The following is an 18,534-nucleotide window of genomic DNA, read 5'->3' as shown; positions in this document are numbered from 1 at the left end:
ATAACAAGATTGGATTCAAAATCTTTACATCGTTGCACTCTGCAAATGAATGTTTACTTTTAATTCAGAGTTCGTACAACCGAGACAATGAATGGGTTTATTCGGGTCCCGACTGTATTCGTTGTATCCGATTGGAAATTAACTTTCGGTATTGCATCGAATTTAATGGTCCACCGAAAAGATCGATTACATCGATATGAAATATACGCCGGGGCATCCCGCGGTATCGATAGCTGTTGCTGGCCTACTGCCAACCGGCGTCTATCATCGCCTGTAATTACCGCCTAAGTGCGGGCTCACTGCGCCGGATTCATTACATAACGCGCAATATATTGCGCCGTCGACAGCTGCGTGCTTGCGCAGCGCTGGTGGGCGCCAGGCGATGTATTATTTTGCGGGTGATTCTATCGTTTTAGTTTTCAAGTAGTCGTTTTACTCCTAGATTGGGAAGCTACTTAACATGGAATCAACGTCTTGCCCTATATAGGCTTTAGTTTTGCTTTTGATCGTTGAAGTAACACTGAATAAACTCCGCTTCTTTACTGAAATCTTAAGGTGTATTATCTTTGTAAGAAAAAGTTTAAACACGGCGAAGTACACGATCGTAAATCATAAAAAGTAATGAGCATCATTGACTCCAATAATTATTTATTATTAACGTAAATTTCTCTTATTTTTGTAAAAATAAAAATGATTACTGATACCTATTAAAACACGTTGTCGACATATTACATTTACATAATTTTTAAGGCACATTTTTGTGCATAAAAGAAAATATCTCTATAATATAAGTGTAATGTAAATTTGATGTTATGATTAGATTTAGCAAGCATATTAAATACGAGACTCAATCCGCTGCGAATATCTGCGTGCACATTATGGATAATAACCAGCAGGTGTTATACAGAGTGAGCCCATTCAGTCTATTCAAATTGACTCAAATAAAAGTGTTATCACATCGATTTTCGATTTCCCTACATCCTGGTGTCCTATAGTGCTTACTAACAGGCACGCTGGCTATACGCCAGTCTTTTTGCCATTGCCATAATCGGGGATGCGATATTCATGATTATTATCGTCTAAAATATTGTGAACTCACATTAAAATAATAATAATATTCGCCCATTTGCTTTCTAATTAGATTGGCACCATAACATACCACGCGAACTCTCATTTAAAACTTTTGACAGGAATTAATTTTTTCATATAGGTAAGGTACCATCTGACCAAGGAAAGGTTCTCATCAGATTTTTTACCGACTAACGTACTCGAAAATACACTGCATTATAATGTTCTAGTTTTAATGGGGATTATAAAGAACTTGTGAACTATTTCTCATGATGCTAAGGTTTATGAACTGTATTGACAAGGATGTCTCCTATTTAATAAACATTTTTAGATGTACACTTACCGTTATTCTTTTAAGCTGTCGTTTGCCCTTATACCAAGAAATGGCAGCAGGAGGGCGGCTGCCAGCCGACTCACAGGCCACTTCGTACCTCCGCTCCGCTGTGAGTACACCGCCCTCTCCCGTTTCAGACGGCTTTTTGATCTCCACCGTTAGTGGACGTACTGAGGAATAATGCAGCCTTATTGACATTGAAATATAACTCCGGACTCTTATATAAATATCTAGTTATAAGTTCATGTCATAACTATTGTCCTACTAGTATTTAAAATGCGACAGTTTATGAAGATGAATCTGTAAGTTTGTTACTCTTTCACTTAAACGGATTTCGATGAAACTTTACAGTAATATAGGTTATACATCAGAATAACGCATAGGCTAAAATTTAACTATACAATATATAGTTTGGTCATAATATAACGATACATATCAAGTACCCGTGCAAATCCGGGACGGGTCGCTAGTTAAAAATAGAATACAACCAGGAAAAAATTGCACTGAACAAAATAATGGATTTTTATATGAATTTACTCACAGAACATATCCAGCACCAGTGACACTTCTTTAGGCGGCACTAGATGCGAGTTGGCCGCTTGACACGTGAACACCGCGGCGTAGTCTGCGCGCCGTATCGCCGGCCAGAGAAGTCTATTTTCTATCACATCCCCCGTATTGTGTTCGTATTCTTCATCTACGAGCACTCCATTTACAAGCCACCGTACGGATGGTTCGGGGCGACCTGCAAACATTGATTTTTTTAAACATCTTGATGTTAAGTGGTTCATTTCTGTCTACAAACATTTGTTCAGTGAACGGATAATATAAGAAATATTAACCTGTTTCTAAATAACACCTGCAACGCGTTACAAAAATGAGATGCTTTGTTCCACGAGCCTATGCATTGGCCTATTTAAGTATTGTAGATATTTATTATTACTGTTTGACTATAAACTATAATAGGATGAGTGGACAGTACTACTTCATATAACAACACTTCAAATACGCCTTCGTCATCGGGCCTGCACAAGCCCATTTAAAGGGTAACAATTTGTAATATTCTAAGCAGAGTTACAATCTAAGACGTGGCATTCTTTTGACATATTTATATTTAGAAAACCATATTACATACAATATTATAACTAATTAAAAAAATCCCGTGGTTCGTTGATACTTGCAAAATAAAGTTTTATACAGCTCAATTATTTTTTTTTAATTCTTAAAGATTTTTGGAATTCAAAAATGTGAAAATAAGGTAATGTTAACGCTCATTAAAACTGTTTCGCTGCGCGTGGATTAATTACGAATCAACGGCAGTATGAGTTGACTAAAGGCGGCATTTAAAATTCAGAATAAGGTCGAGTATAGTTCTAATTAATTTAATTTGCAATGAACTATGACTGTTTATTTATTCTCCGCTCATTTTACTCTCTAAATGTGTTCACCGGGAGACTTAAACAAAATGTATTTCTTTAAAAAAATCTCGATTATATTCAACTTAAATTAATTACGGCAATTCGCTGAAAAATAAACACCATGTATAAACGTTGTATTTCGAGATTTGTTTTTAATTGTGAAGAATTAATTAAGTAGTTTAATTGCGCAATTCATTTGAACAGCCAAATGTCCTTCCAGTTTAACGAGAGATGTGTCTCGAGTACTTTGACAAAATCTTCCCAAGACACTCGCATGCAAGTTTTCGTTCCCCAAAACGCTTTATCTTAGCTACAGTGCCATCCAACGGAGCACTTTGTTCAAATTAAATTACTAGTTGTATACCGAGTGCGTCCAATCTAATTCCGAGTGTCAATGGATTCAATTTGGATTTGTGTTGAACGTCCTCCAGTAGCTGGCATGCATCTATTCATGAAGCACGCAGCCCGCTGAGCCGCCGGCTTATGTTCCCAGCTCCGAACTCCCTCTTGTAAGTGGTTTGTTTACGTGCATATAATTACGCATAATGCAGCTACAATTTCGATGATGTAAATTGCATTCGAGCTAATCCGCTGAACGAATCTAACTGTCATATATTTTAAAGCGAAACCGAAACGCTATATGCAATGCAGTTCGTAAGATAACTTAAAAATTTATCTTACGAACTGCATTGCATATAGCGTTTCGGTTTCGCTTTAAAATATAAAATTTTTCAAGTAAATTTATATAGACGAATATACTAGCGAGTTTTTTTATGTATGCGTGAACAAAAGCGGCAAGATATACTTGAGACTATCACATCAGCTACTCCGGCACGACTACGAAGAGTTCAAGTGGCGGACCAATGACTTTAAATAGGGAAGGTACTTAATAATCCGTCAGTCACTCAGTCCCTTCGAATCGACGTACTTCATTTTTTCGGTTAAGAATTCAAAGCCAGAACTTGGTTAATATTTATTGAATGTTTTTATCTTATAGGATTCTAAAAATTACAATAAACAAGCATTTAGCCTGATATTAACGTGTAAATTAATTTAATACATTAATTTACATCTCGTTAGTAATATATGCTTAAAACATTATCACAATACAAATCCAGTTATTACTAGCATCGAGTTAAGTACTCATTGTCAATATGGAACAATCAAAATGAGCAAAAGGTATAATTTGTAGACGTACTCTTTGGTCCGAGTGAGGGTTACCAGTTTTAATGAGTTTGTAGGGCGTCTCGACTCTATTCTAATTATGTTTAAAAGGCGATTGTATCGGAGTTCGAGAACATTCTTGTTGAAACAATTAGATGATTTTGAATTCTAAGTAACTACTTCTTTAATAGAATTTCTTTGGACCGTATAATTAATTCTGTTATTTTATGTAACTGAAATTTAATTTCAAGTTATATAAATATAAATGATATCATAACGATTTACTTTGTATCACGATTTAGTACAGGGAAATTATATCCATAAAATAATTTGCATTGTTGGAGTAATTATATATGTTGCTTGTTGTGATTACAATTATATAGAGCTTAGGTTCACGGTGCAAAATATAATATTATACTACTCTATTTGCTCAAATGCCAGATGTTCCCTTTTCACCGAATTTTATAATAAAAGTATGACATAATATGTAGTACCACTTATCGTTAATACGAAAATATCTTTGTCATTAAGAATTTTTCAGATCAATAACAAATAAAATTACTAGCCTAACTCGAAATTCAGTCACAATTTGAAACCATGTAAGCTGGCTAACACATCAACGTTAATATATTAGTCAGTTTTACGTTTACTTGCGATTGTTTGTAATAGTGGAAAACGTTCCACAAAATTACTGTATCCTTTGCTCAAACGGTTCCTTCACCCGTTTGCCTGTATCAATACCTAGTTGGAAGAAATTCAAGTTGCATTAATACAGTATAATTTAGTTTACTTTTCGTATTTGTGTTTTAAATCGAAACCAATGTTTATAATCAATGAAATTAGCATTGAAAATGCATTAGCGAGAAACGCTGTAACTGCTATTAAATTGATGTTAAGCGAATATTAAATATTTCATCGTATCAGTCAGTGGAAACTATTAGGCGGCACCCTTTTATCTTCATAAAGATAAGGGTTAAAGACCAACCCAGTTTGATAATCCATCAAGTAATTCACACGAAACGCGCAGGGTTTTTTAGTTGGATAGACAAAGTTTGGACTAAATGGTCCGGGTCAGTGGGCCACTCAGACGATCATGTAAGAATGGCCTACCACGGAATAGTCATTGAACACTTTTAGATACCGTGACGCAATACTTGACCCGATGGGTAGACGAAGAGCTGGTAAGCGCTGGTAATTACCAGATTCTGGAATAGCTAGCGTCGATGATTATACATTAACAAATTGATTAGCAGCTTCGCTTTAGCCTTTTCATAATTGCGAATAAAGCGGGTCACGTAGCTTCTCCGGCGCTCCGGGTACGGCCTAATTTCACCTACAGCCAGAACACGCGAAATTTGTTTCTATATACAAGACTATAAATCGTATTTTGCAAACAGTCCCCTTTGCCAGGCTGATAAACAACAACAGTGCTTATTTAAATTAGATTTCGGTGTTAGCGCAAACACGCCACTGAAATAATGAAATCCTTGTTGATATTTTATTCAATCAGACGTTTGTTGGAATGATAAATAAAATGTTTTTAGTTTGTGTAATCTGTTGACCGATAGTGGCAAACAAAAACGGACTACAATTAACAAAGTGCAGTTTTGTACTCGTTATAATACATATATACTATTAGGTTATTGTTATTATTTAACAACAACAACAGCCTGCAAATTCCCACTGCTGGGCTAAAGGCCTCCTCTCCCTTTGAGGAGAAGGTTTGGAACATATTCCACTACGCTGTTCCAATGCGGGTTGGTGGAATACACATGTGGCAGAATTTCTATGAAATTTGTCACATGCAGATTTCCTCACGATGTTTTCCTTCACCGCTGAGCACGAGATGAATTATAAAGACAAATTAAGCACATGCATCAGCGGTGCCTGCCTGGGTTTGAACCCGCAATCATCGGTTAAGATGCACGCGTTCTAACCACTGGGCTATCTCGACTCATGTTATTATTTATCTAGTCTAAAATGTTTTCCAGACCGATTACAATCACGTCACGTCACGAGCTATCGTCGACAAAGAAATGATTGCATAGAAGATTTGCAAAGTGTGGTTTGCATAAACATAGATGTACTCTCCGGTGTAGCCTGTAGCTTCCCGTACGTACCGAGGCACGGGAATATACAATACTGAAATTTTATTGGCACAAAAGTCTAATAACGTTTGCTGTACCATCTTGAGATCCAAGCCTAGAACCGTTATCTGCCATCGCACGAGCTGTTAGACTAATAATGCAGCATTAACCGTCTCATTTAACATTGCATTTAACCGTGTAACGTTTAAATATTTTATTCGTCTGTATGATTGAAGGTTTGCTATTGGATAAAAATAAATGAAAACGATCATATTATTGATAGCTTACATCACAAAAAACGATACGATTAGCTAATTGGCTGTTTTTTTTTCAAACTAAACAAATTAAAATCGTATTTTACGAGTTAAAATGTTAGTGAAGCATTAAAAATGTTTCGAATACGGTTGGCTATATGTAAACTGTACGCCTGCTAATGATGAACACTGCGTATCTAGTTTGATTTCCTCGAAGGGACGGCCGCATAATCTACAAAATTACAAGAACATGAATATTCGACCCGGGTGACGGAAATGTAGATGAGGACACGAGCAACAGGCGACCCCCTAACGACTGGCCTAAAGAGGGGCTCCAGCTAAGACCCCGTCATTAGAAAGGCATCTGCCCTTGCAATCATTGAATCTTTTTTTAGAGTATTTTAGAAAATACGCCTCAATCAATTTCTCGATTATGCAAATGTCTCGACCGTCGTCTTTTTAAATTTCATCGAGCACTTCCCTATGATCAGATAAAGTCGGTTCTGATTTGATTTCTCTAATTTAAGCGACTTGATTTTTTAAAATAATTTTAACCTTTGTGGCACTCGAATGTTATATCATAAGTTAATTTTATCGTCCTTTTTCTTAGTCTACTAAGTCAGATGAGAAGCTATGTAGTATTTATTAGGTATGTACGATCTTACTTCGTATATCACTCCTAAAATGTATACAATCATATTTCCTTATAATTATCATAAGCAATGTCGTATAATATCAATCAATTTATTCACTCTGTGTTTTACGGTGATTTTCGAGTTTGTTCTTAAATAATGCCTCTTCAGGCGCCTAATATTCCTGGCTACAGCCATTAATCATTATCAAACGTGTTAAATGTGTGCCATTCAATTTTAAACCGTAATACTAATGTAAAAGCGTATGTAATAAATTCGAATAAACCAAAATGTTTTTGTTATACAATCAGGTTATTCCCGGTGCTTAAAATCTTCTCTACAAAAAAAAATTACACATTTTTGGAACTTTTAGAAATTTAATCTCACTTATATTTCGACACACATTTTACGTTAATTTTGATAAGAAGTGATGTAATTTGTGACATTGGTAGGTTTAGTAGTTGTGCTCCCATAAGGAAGACATTTGTAAAGGAGTGATTGTGTTTAGAGAGAACTTTACCTACAATGGTGAATAGGTACTGCGGCGATGTTTTGTCTGTTAAAAGCGTTCCAGTGTCTTTGGGTGAGTACCCTAAGGGCGGTCTTAAGAAAAAAAAAAATCATGTTCGAATTTCAACTTTATTTCAAAAGACTTTTTTGTACTTTTTTATGTTACAATGTACCCAAGATACTTTATACGAGAAAATTAAGGTCTGTTCCAAGTTATTTTTAGTATTCGATTGGTCGCTAGGATTGCAATACGAAAAGTAATTAACTTCATTACAAATTGATTTTACTAGACATTTCTATGGGTTCAATTGATTATAGGTTGTCAAAAATTTACCGCCGTTTTGAAAAGAAATATCCTGTACCTGGGGGAAAGCGAGACTTATTATCTTTAACAATTTGGGAGTTTCGAAATCAATAAAATATATGAATATAAATACGAGGTCGCGTTTGAATTTGCGAATCGTTATTGTCGCAGTTTTAAATCACTCACGTCGATCAAATTACACTCGCTCTTCTTTAATTTTGCGTTCGGAACAATTTTCGTTCCAGCGTCGATTTAACTAGCAGTAACGGTTTCAATATCCAATGACATACGACGAGTATAGCCTTGAAAACATAAAAATTCGTAGTAAACTGGATTCTTTCTGTGTGCATCTTGGTGATACAGGTTCATAGACAATATTATCTATATATGTAGGTTCAGTTGTGGGGATTTGGTTCAAAACTAGTAGCATAATTAATCACTATCTTTACAAAATTATAATGAATTATTAAGTAAAACCTAATTTAGTTATTTTGTCAAAGTATACACGTTTCTTCTTGAATGATAACGTTATTGCTGTAGCCTAAGTACTCCTTGTTACATCAGGTTTCTGCCAGTAAAAGTTCTGTCAAAATCGGTCCAGCTGTTCTAGAGATTAGTTGGAATAAACAAACAGATAGACCGATATAAAATTTAAGAAACATGTTATTTTGGTATATGTAACGTGTATAAATACATATATACATTTAATAAAAAACAGTTATTTTTATATTACAAATGTCTGCTTATTATCGAGTCAGAAACTACACAATACGTGACAATAATTAATGCAATCCATTGCGATTGAAATAAAGAAAATAAAATAAAAAATATATGTAATTTTAATGTTACTATTTGAAAAATAAGTATTTATTGGTATTTCTTCGCAGTAGAATATAAATTCTGAACCAGTATCGTTTGCTCTTGACGATTCTAAGGTACGAAAGGTAAAGCTTTATTAAATAAAAATATTATAGCTTTAACGTGCTTACAATTTTGTTTCAGACGAATTAATGCGGCATTTCATTTATATACAATTAATCTTCGACGTGATATTCTTCTTTGTTATCTTTTAATTAATTATAGCGAGCAATTATTATTTTTTATAATCTCATAATTTATCGGCAGATGAACAAATGGCTACCGAGACAGATCAGTGGCAGAACAAGGGAATATTAACAGAAAATGCGGGTTCCAACCTCACTTCAACTGGATCTCTTGAAAATATTTTTGAGTGCTGCTCCAGGCGCTCGATGTGGTCAAGTTTCTTCAAGCACATTTCTTTTTTCTGTTCACAAGTCACCTCGTAATTTATCAATAAAGGGATTGGAGCAGGTATTGGACTCGCGTGGGCGGAATAAGCTACGAAACTTCTTGCGTGGAGAAAAGGCCCGTGGGACATGTATAGGCTGTTTTTTTTATGTAACTTTTTGGCGAACAAATCTGTCTTTTGATAAAGGAATTATTCCCCTTACATATAATTCCGTACATTATCTCTCGACGGCCTGATTACGTCGCACAACGCATCTGTTTGATCTTAATCAACGTAAACCAAACAAAACAACGAGTACACATTTGTTGACAAAGCGTTAATTATCAAAAGGACAACTTATTTTGCTGGTGAATAACGTAACCCGAAGATTATTTTAGAAATTATGAATATCATTAATGCTAATATTGTAAGCGTGAAAGATGAGTTTTTCTCGGGTCATTGACTTGAGTACCTAATGTAAACCTAAGATTTTTTTGTGATTAGATGGCATGGCTTTGTGTAAACCCCTTAGGGTAGGTAGCATTCACTAATTAGATATACTTAGTACTTCCCTGTTCCGAAAATCAATCAGTCAGTGTTCTCAAGGTTGGTGGCGCATAGGTGATGTAAGGATTGGTTAGTAATAGTTACAGCGTTGAAAATAGCCATAAATATGTTACTTCACCACTGCGTATAAACACGTTAAGAACATGATGAATCAGTAGTTCTTGGACAAGTTTGAACCCATAATCTCTGTCTGAATCGGTCTCTACTGGACAATTTCAGTTCTAATAGGAAATTACATTATTATATAATAATTAATAATACCATAAAAAAGTGGCATTTGTATTACATTACTGTTTTTTAATTGTTGCATTATATAAGGTTCTTTTAATGATAAATAACAATTTATCGAATAAAGCTTCTAAACCGGTTAATTAAATAAAGTCACTTTGTAGGTTTGATTGTTCATTCGTTGACTTCATCACAAGCGAACATTTGAGAAAGTTATATTAAGATAGTTTTTCGGTAAGAGTTCATATCAACGAATAAAGTTGCTGAATTTAAAAATTGTAGTACTTTTGTGTATTATATTTGAGACTCAAATAATTTGAAGAACTACGAAGGTGTGGACCGCGCACGGAGAAATCGCACAGCGTGGTACAGATTGTGTCATTTAATTTTGTTGATATCTCATGGCTACGTGAAAAGAAATCCATGAGCTGAATCTCTATTTTCGGTGCGAAGTTGAAACAGATAGCCGTTATAAGCTACGCCTGCTCTCATTTCTTAATTTGGTAAAACGAAAATCAAGTGTGCAATAAAAGGTTTATAACAACACCAGCGACCTACACCGGCTTCATAAATATACTATAGAATGGCTTACAGCGTTCACAGTTTTTCAGTCATTAGACGAATACAAACCGCTACGTGTACGACATCCCTTTAGAAACTAAAATTAGCAGTGTTTCTTTACCATATTGTGCATGTATTGTATGTCTAAACCCTTCTTTAATCAATCTATCTATTTCAAAAATCACAGCAAAATTTAAAGATCTGAGCACACATAGGGACAGACAGCGGTAAGAGACTTTGTTTTATACTATGTAACGATTATGATGATATAGATAGGTGGGCATTTTTGCTAGCGAGAGTAACGTTAAACGCGATCATGGCCCAACCACCACGAGCCCGCTGAAGCCAATCCCATGAATAATTCATCTCGCTCCAACGAAACAGAAATGTTAATACATCACTCTTGATTATACAACGCTAAACATGTTCCCTCATTTCCGAGCTTTGCATGATGTGGTTTAATTTGCACTTTGATTATCAAAACGAACTATTTATAGTAATTTCTACGCTACACTTTGATCTATCGTTTCATTATTTATATTATTTAGTTGATTAATATATCATTTTGTTATTTTCCAATCTATTCATTAAATTGGGCTATAATGTTTGTCAGTTTGATTGTAATCACGACCACTATATGTACATATTGGTACTGCGAGATTTATAAAATGCTTGTAAGGCTGTTAATACAACACGCGAGCCTGTTAGCCACTGGCTCAACCAAAGCTGACCCACAGCAATAACTGCTGAGTGTTAACTACCTGAGTCAGGCGTAAAGTTGCCTGACACCACTGGTACAAAATGTTACCTGATCGATTGAATTGATTTTAATGAAGATCAATAAACATACGGATCACATTCTTATTTAATTTATACAACTAATAATCAATTCATGCAAATAAAATCGTAGATAAATACAGTCTCAAATAAATAATATAGTCGCCCGTAAATAAACTTTTACTAGATAATCTTTGATGCAAATAAATTTTTTTGACTTAAATATTCATGGCATTATTTTATGTGTATTTGATAAAAGTCCCGCATAAAACAGCCCAATGTTGGTAAATAGATATTTACCTTCACTGTCGCGCACAAGCAATATTATAAACTCATTAAGTGAATTCATCGGTGGCTTTCCTACGCGATCTAAACGGATTTTTAAAGATGAATTACTTTGGGCAGAAAACCATGACAATAATTACCTCCAAGTACACGGCAAGTGAGCAGAACGTCATCGCCCTCTTCATGGGGTCCTAGCGTTGTGGTGTTTATGACGCGGCCCCATCGGTCCACCACCACTGGTTTCTCTGGTGGCACTGCAACAAATATCGTAATTATTACAAAACAGTAAACTAAAATTACAAAAATATTGACGTCAAGCTTTTCAATTAAATTTAACACGATATTCAATGTGTTTTGAAAGCTAAAGTAATAAGTTTCATGAATAGAATGTGTATAAGCCTTTTTTAATTTATGAAATTCAAAGCTTAACGGTTAACGAACAATACGGCTTTAAAGAATTAAAAAATATAACCGTATATACACAAAGTACACATTTGTGTATTCAAACACAAACTATAACAATTTTTGAACAAAAATGTGCATAGAAATTAATTATGACCTGAAACAATATTCTTTTTAAAATTCGACTTCCTAAGATTCTAATTTAAACATGCAATAATATTTAAAATTTCTAATCAGTTATTTTCATTACGTTTAATGAAATAGGGTGTTTTGTAAAATATATTATAATATTAGTATTTAAAACAATTGTTAAAAGCGCTAATTATATTAGACTGTTCTTGTTCACAAATTACAAGATTTTATGATGGATGCTTTGCTTTAAGCTATCCGAAAGAATCGATTTATAATATCAAAGATATCGTTACACGCTACAATGGATCTTTGAATTCTATGTATATATAAACTTTTTGACCTATTCAATAAAATTAACTTAGAATACACTAGAAATACAATACACAGAAAACAGTAATAGCAGCACTGATTCGTTTCTTAGATGATTTTTTTAAAATATTGTATAATCTGTCAAAAGGTGGTAGTTCTAAGGTCTAAGTTTTTCTTGAACGCTTGTCACATTTAAGAAAAATTTGAAAACATATGAATGAAGTGTATCTCCTTCTATTTTTGAAAACGATTAGTAATAAGGCTGAATATATAACCTCCTTTTCGAAGTCGGCTAAACATAAAAGACAAAATGACAAGGTGTGAATTCCTCTCAAACATAAATATTTATTTTTGTTTCGCTCTTTTCTTTCCGACAACTACTTGGAAACTACAGCGAGAAATGTGAGTGTGGTTCAAACTCGCACAGTTTCTGTATTAGTTTCGCCAGTTTTTCTCGAGATTCGCTCCGTTTCAGAGGCCGCAGACAACATTATTGAACTACTAAATCATTGTTCTAGTTGTGTTTTATTTAAATATTATGAAAGAAGACTCTTTTTAAATGAAAATATCATAAATATTATATAGTCAGGTATTCATTCTTGAAATTAAGGTTTCCTTTATAATCTAAAGAAGTTACATAATGGATTTGTCATTTGTATCACTATTTACGAGTATAATTTACTATTAAAACTAAAAAAAACATATCGAACGCATATCATTTAGTTTCCTTGACACAGATTAAGATAAGTTAACCAGACAGTTCCACTTTTATCATTCTATCATTCAATTTCAGATCCTTCGACTTCAAAGAAAATTTGATTCGCAGATATGTCAATAGTTCTCTTTATATCATGGAATGTATTTATTAGCTAAATTTAGTTGTACATAGATAAAGTTTCTCCTTAAGTCTGCTTAATAGTATTTGTATTGACGCTCAAAGCCCCAGAGCAGAACATGAAGCTTATATGAATACATCCCAATTAACTATTCCCGGTATTCACTGTACAGCACTAACACAAATACAAATACATGTTCATAATTTACTATTATTCAAAACATTACGTAACGGCACCAACCCAATCAGCTTGATCACTCTAATCCAGAACTGATTGTGCTACATTAAAACGGATACGATAAACAATAATATGGGAAGATCCGTGAATACAATTAATCAGCCTGATACAACGCAGGTGATTGCTAACAGCTCCGTTCGATTACCATTAGTCGGTTCCCATACCGGCTCCCGGCGCGCGGCTTGCGGATGGGGGCGTCCTTAACACGTTGGCAGTAAGGGTTAGATTCAATTGCAACGCTTGCATCGAGTGGCCTGTGTTTTCCGCCACACCGTGTAGGGTTATTTCGGTGGGGCCCGTTTAAAGCATAAAAGCCCAATTGGGTTTTACATTCGACACAGCGGGCTCGTCCAATCTAACTTTACTCTCTAATTCCGAGCCGAGCCATTGACTACGAGTAAAAATAGTGAGAATTCATCTGTTCGCTCAAAGGTAAATAAATTCCGAGTTAGCTCACAAACGAACAATACGTTCATTTCTTTAGTTCTGCTTTCACATTCGGAGCGAAAATCTTCTTTATTAAAGTGGCTTCAATGCCTATGAAGACTAGCAAAGTCTATTTTGGGATTAAGTTAAGGACATTAACTCTTCATGGGGCGTGAATATGCATTAGTAACTGAACGAATGAATATAATACTACAGGAGCCGAGGTGGTTAAATCCTAATCCAAATCCTAATCCTGCTATTTCAACTAAACATTTTTTTTAAATATCGATTTGAAAACGGGTAAATGGACCATCCAATAACAAGTGGTTACCTAGGTACCATCAATAGTAGGAAATAAAATGTTAAGCTACTGAATATATTGGCTCACTCGCCGTTCAAACCGTAACACAACAGTACTAAGTATGTGTAATTGCCGTTTGAATATCTGATAACTGAGAGGTATCTGCCAGATATTCTTGCACAAAACTCTATCACTAGTTTTATAGTCTATAATTAATAATAAGTTAAAAAATATAATATTTATTAAATACACAGAACGCAGTGGTAAGTATATTTATGATTTAATTTTGTATTACTGATGAACACTCATCTAAAATATTAGATTAGTTACGATATTCGTTTGTAGTCTGAATAAATTTCTAAATATATATATTGATAATACAGTATTCATAATACGTGTAAAGGGTTGGATCCAATAAGTAACAAAAGTATTGACAGTGGAGGGACCACAAAATGCTGACGATTTACCCTAGACTAATAAAGTTACCGTTTTAATTTAAGTTGGCTATCTGTTTTTACTTCGTTAACCAAAAGTGCTAAACCGTAATGCGATTTAACGAGATTTGCATTCAATTTGAGACGAGCCGTCACAGAAACGTTCCGCTTAATAGAAAGACAACAAAGTGATAATCAGATCTCACGCTCCTCTATCGGCATCTTTGATAGCCTCCGAAGTGATTTTAAGTTTCAACTCGAACGGTAGATCAATAAAACATTGAGTGCGGTTACAAAGATGCATAGCAAAGCGATCAAGATCTGACAAACTAAGCGTAAAATCTAACATTTAAGTGGGGGCAATCTTGCAGAAAAGTATCGGACGAGGAACGGACGATGAATTTAAAGCAAACGAAATTGAATGGCGGCAGTAAACTGAGTGTTCGTGTTTCAATAAAGGAGCGTGAAGCAATCGAATACGGTTTTGTTTCAAAGGCCGATCCAATTAATGCCGGGAATGTCCAGGGCATAATTACACGCGCCCGTAGGGAACTGAATCGGGATGGTACTCATTACCGAAAATACAATAACGGTAATGACATCCAATATATTTATGGCGCCAATAAAAATGCCAAAAGTGAGGAGGTTAAATTAAAAAGCAATTTGAATATGTTGAATAAATTTACCGTATTTATTATGTATTTATTCATTGTCACTCGTTTCGTGCGCGGAGGGGGTTGAAATGATTGTATCATCTTTATCAAGACGACTGTTACTGCTGATCGAATACCACATCGCAATAAAAAGGTCGACGTCAAACTATTTCGGAATAATAAAATACTTTCTCGTTTTATTTCATTCAGTATTTTCTTAATACGATATGATTGTAAACAAACCCCACGGGTTTCGCAAGATGGCCGCACAAATAGACCCGTGACAGGCACTTCGCGAGTGATTGAGTATTGTCGGCCACATATTTTATATGAACGTTTATCCCTCTGCAAAGTCATGACCTAAATATAATTCAGTACAGCCTGACTTTGTTATTATTGAAATACTCGGAAAAGCCCTCGGTCGAAGTTACTTTTAGGTATGTGTATTTCTAAATAAAATATAAATTCCTTAGAATTATTTGAACATAAGTCGTTTAAAAATAAATATCATATAAATCAACGCAAGACATACAAGGAGCTATGAAGCCAGTGTGATGAATTTAATTACATCATGCGATCAAATCCAGACATTATTTAATGTGTCTCACCGTTTAATAAGTGACTCTTTTTTGGCAATTAGTCCTTTATTAATGTCTGGGAATATAATATTAATATGTATTTTAAATTTGGCAAGGAATTGGTTTCGATGATCAAGACTTAAAATAAAACCACAAATGTATCACCTCTTTTACTAACTTCTGTTTGATTATTGGGAATTTTGTATGAAATTGTGTTCTGAACAAGACGGACCAAAATAAGATATAGAGTTTGAATTATAGATTAAGAGTGTACACAGTTAAAAAAACATGCTATCACGTAAAAAGTATCGAAATTGGCAAAAATATTGGTAAAATTTCTCGATTGGATCAAAGTGCAAATAGGCATGATCACTTCTACTTTGTGAGCAGCGTGTTGGCACCTCCGGTGAAGTGTAGTTCACGAGTTTGAATATAATCGCTTCCATTTCAATAGGCGCTATTATTTTTACGCATGGAATAAATGTGTTATTTCCACTCTGACATTTATCCGCACTTATCACGTTCAGGTGCGAGGAGCGACGGCTATTAGCATTTCCATGGCATTTCATAAGGTCACCGAATACTCTTTTAAACTTAACATTAAAGTAAAACTTCATGCTTCAATTGAGTGATCTGTGAAGATTGTTCACATTCAAATAAAACGTTATTTATACTTCACATGATATTATTTTCCTGATTTTTTTTCTTGTTAGTCGCATATTGTCAGTTCAAGTCTTTTGAGAGGTTTGATTTTGGTGGAAACTGATTTTGATTATATTTGTTACCCTTTTTAAATTTGTCCATATTATGTGCAGTATTCTAGCTCTCCTACTTCTCATTTACGCTTGCCTATTTTCTATTTATTTAAGATCGGACATTTTGTTTTAGAACTCGGAATAACAAATACTGCATGAACGATTTTGTCGCTATCACATACTTAATTGAGGTATGAGCTCGATTTGCTAATACACTTTTATGATCGAAATTACGAATTTCTTTCACAGTAAGTACGAATACCTCTTTAACCCGGAATCTTGTCATCCCATTGTCTAGTAACAATAATAAACGCGAAACAAATTAAGCCAATTAATGTAAGTGAATCACTGGATAACAATCATTCTAAAACGTCAATTTTATAGTTTCTGTCATACACGTTAAAGCAATACCGTAGATGATATTAATTTAATCACACATATATATCATACGATAGAAATTCTAGCGGAGTATGTTAATTAAATTAATAAGCTGACGTACTCGCTTGATGAATACGGGGCGCAAAAGAGACGTTGATTGAACATTCCGACAAACTTCGGGCTATCGATCACCCTCCGAGCTCCAACAATGATTTGAATGTAAGCCGTGAGATACTAACGAGATACTGTTACGTGTTGTGCTAACAATACTGCGACAAACGCGCTATTGTGAACTCGCGGAATCTGCTATAAAAGCCGCAGCGAAGTTATTCGTTACAATCATGAGATTTGTTGTTTAAGAGATTGCACTTGTTCTGTTTTTTATAAAAAAGTATCGGTGACGAATAACGAAAAATATCGGGACGAATTTATCTATTATTGTAATTTAGTAATTTAAGGATGTTTAAAGTAAACTGCTAAGGTCAGTCCCTACCTTCTGTGTTAGAAGTATGGACTTTATTTCACTACGCTGTTCCGAAGCAGATTGGTAGATATGTGCCGTATATGCACATAGGTATTAAAGTAAACAGTTAGTAAAGTTACATATTCTATGACTAAAATATTTCACATCTGTGTATCTCACATTTTTTGGCATATATCATGTATAAAAGTCGAAGCATTGCATATGTAAAACAGAGTGTCTATCAAGTGCGTCACGGTCCGTATAATTGTACCGTCTCGTTGATAAATCGTGAACTAGTTAGTGTCTTTCATTATCCTCAACATCAGCCCAGCAACAGATACAACAGCATATATCCTCAGCAGGAGATATAAAATCAGTGATTGCGTCAGTTTTAAACTACTGATTTATGCAGTATAATTACTCATATACTTAAAAAAACCATATCATAAATACTTACCCACAACTGTGAGATTGTATCTGAAGCTGGTGGTCTGAGTGTTGCGAAAGTCAACCCGGCAGCGGTAGACGCCTTCGTCTCTTCTCTTGACGTCTCGTACGAGCAACGACGCCGGTGGCGGTGATGTGGAGAAGTGAGCTCGTGGGCCGAACACTTCTGGTGCCGACCAGTGCCTGGCCTCAGATAGGTGCTTGCCTCGCACGTCGAAGCTGGAACAAGAAATCTTTGGTTAAATTTTTACCAAGTTTTGCCAGTTTTCTATTTATATATATCTAGAATGTATTCTATACAACAAAAAATAATTTTGATATGACGAAAAAATTCGGGGATCAAATGCATAATAAGAGTATAAAACGGAACGGAATTTTTGTCTTGTTCTTACAAAAAGATTTCAATAGAACTATTATAATATAATATTAGAAAGTAAGCTTTGCATCCTATATTTCAAACAATCGCTCCATTAACCTCATTTGAGAAATAAAATATCAGGCAAAATGGACAAAAAAAAAACTGTTTCACAAAAGTTACTCAGAGTTATCTGATTGGAGTGCAGATTCTAATACGAAGAACCGTCAAGAATCTTGTATTTACTGTTTTACAACGAATTCAACTGAATAAGCCTTAATTAAATTAAATGACAAAATCTAACGCAACAATTTACTCATAAATCTTACTCTAAGGGTGTAATGAATCATCCGATTACTGTATCACATGTTGTATTCCAAAATTAATGTT

At 34.6% G+C, this 18,534-nt stretch overlaps 1 protein-coding gene across 1 annotated transcript in view; it reads right to left on the bottom strand.

Annotated features, from left to right (window-relative positions):
- The window catches only part of LOC124531254 (nephrin), a 410,712-nt gene that overhangs the window by 122,729 nt on the left and 269,449 nt on the right, over positions 1–18,534 (bottom strand). The window contains exons 4-7 of the mRNA XM_047105755.1: positions 17,800–18,008; positions 11,579–11,692; positions 1,944–2,147; positions 1,412–1,572 (exon numbers count right to left, since the gene is read on the bottom strand). Coding sequence (XP_046961711.1) covers positions 1,412–1,572; positions 1,944–2,147; positions 11,579–11,692; positions 17,800–18,008 — 688 coding nt within the window. The remainder of the gene's footprint in view (positions 1–1,411; positions 1,573–1,943; positions 2,148–11,578; positions 11,693–17,799; positions 18,009–18,534) is intronic.

This window comes from Vanessa cardui, chromosome 7 (assembly GCF_905220365.1).
Source record: "Vanessa cardui chromosome 7, ilVanCard2.1, whole genome shotgun sequence".
NCBI classification, from domain to species: Eukaryota; Metazoa; Arthropoda; class Insecta; order Lepidoptera; family Nymphalidae; genus Vanessa; species Vanessa cardui.
The sequence above is the reverse complement of the archived record's forward strand: the minus strand, read 5'-3'. Positions and strand labels throughout refer to the sequence as shown.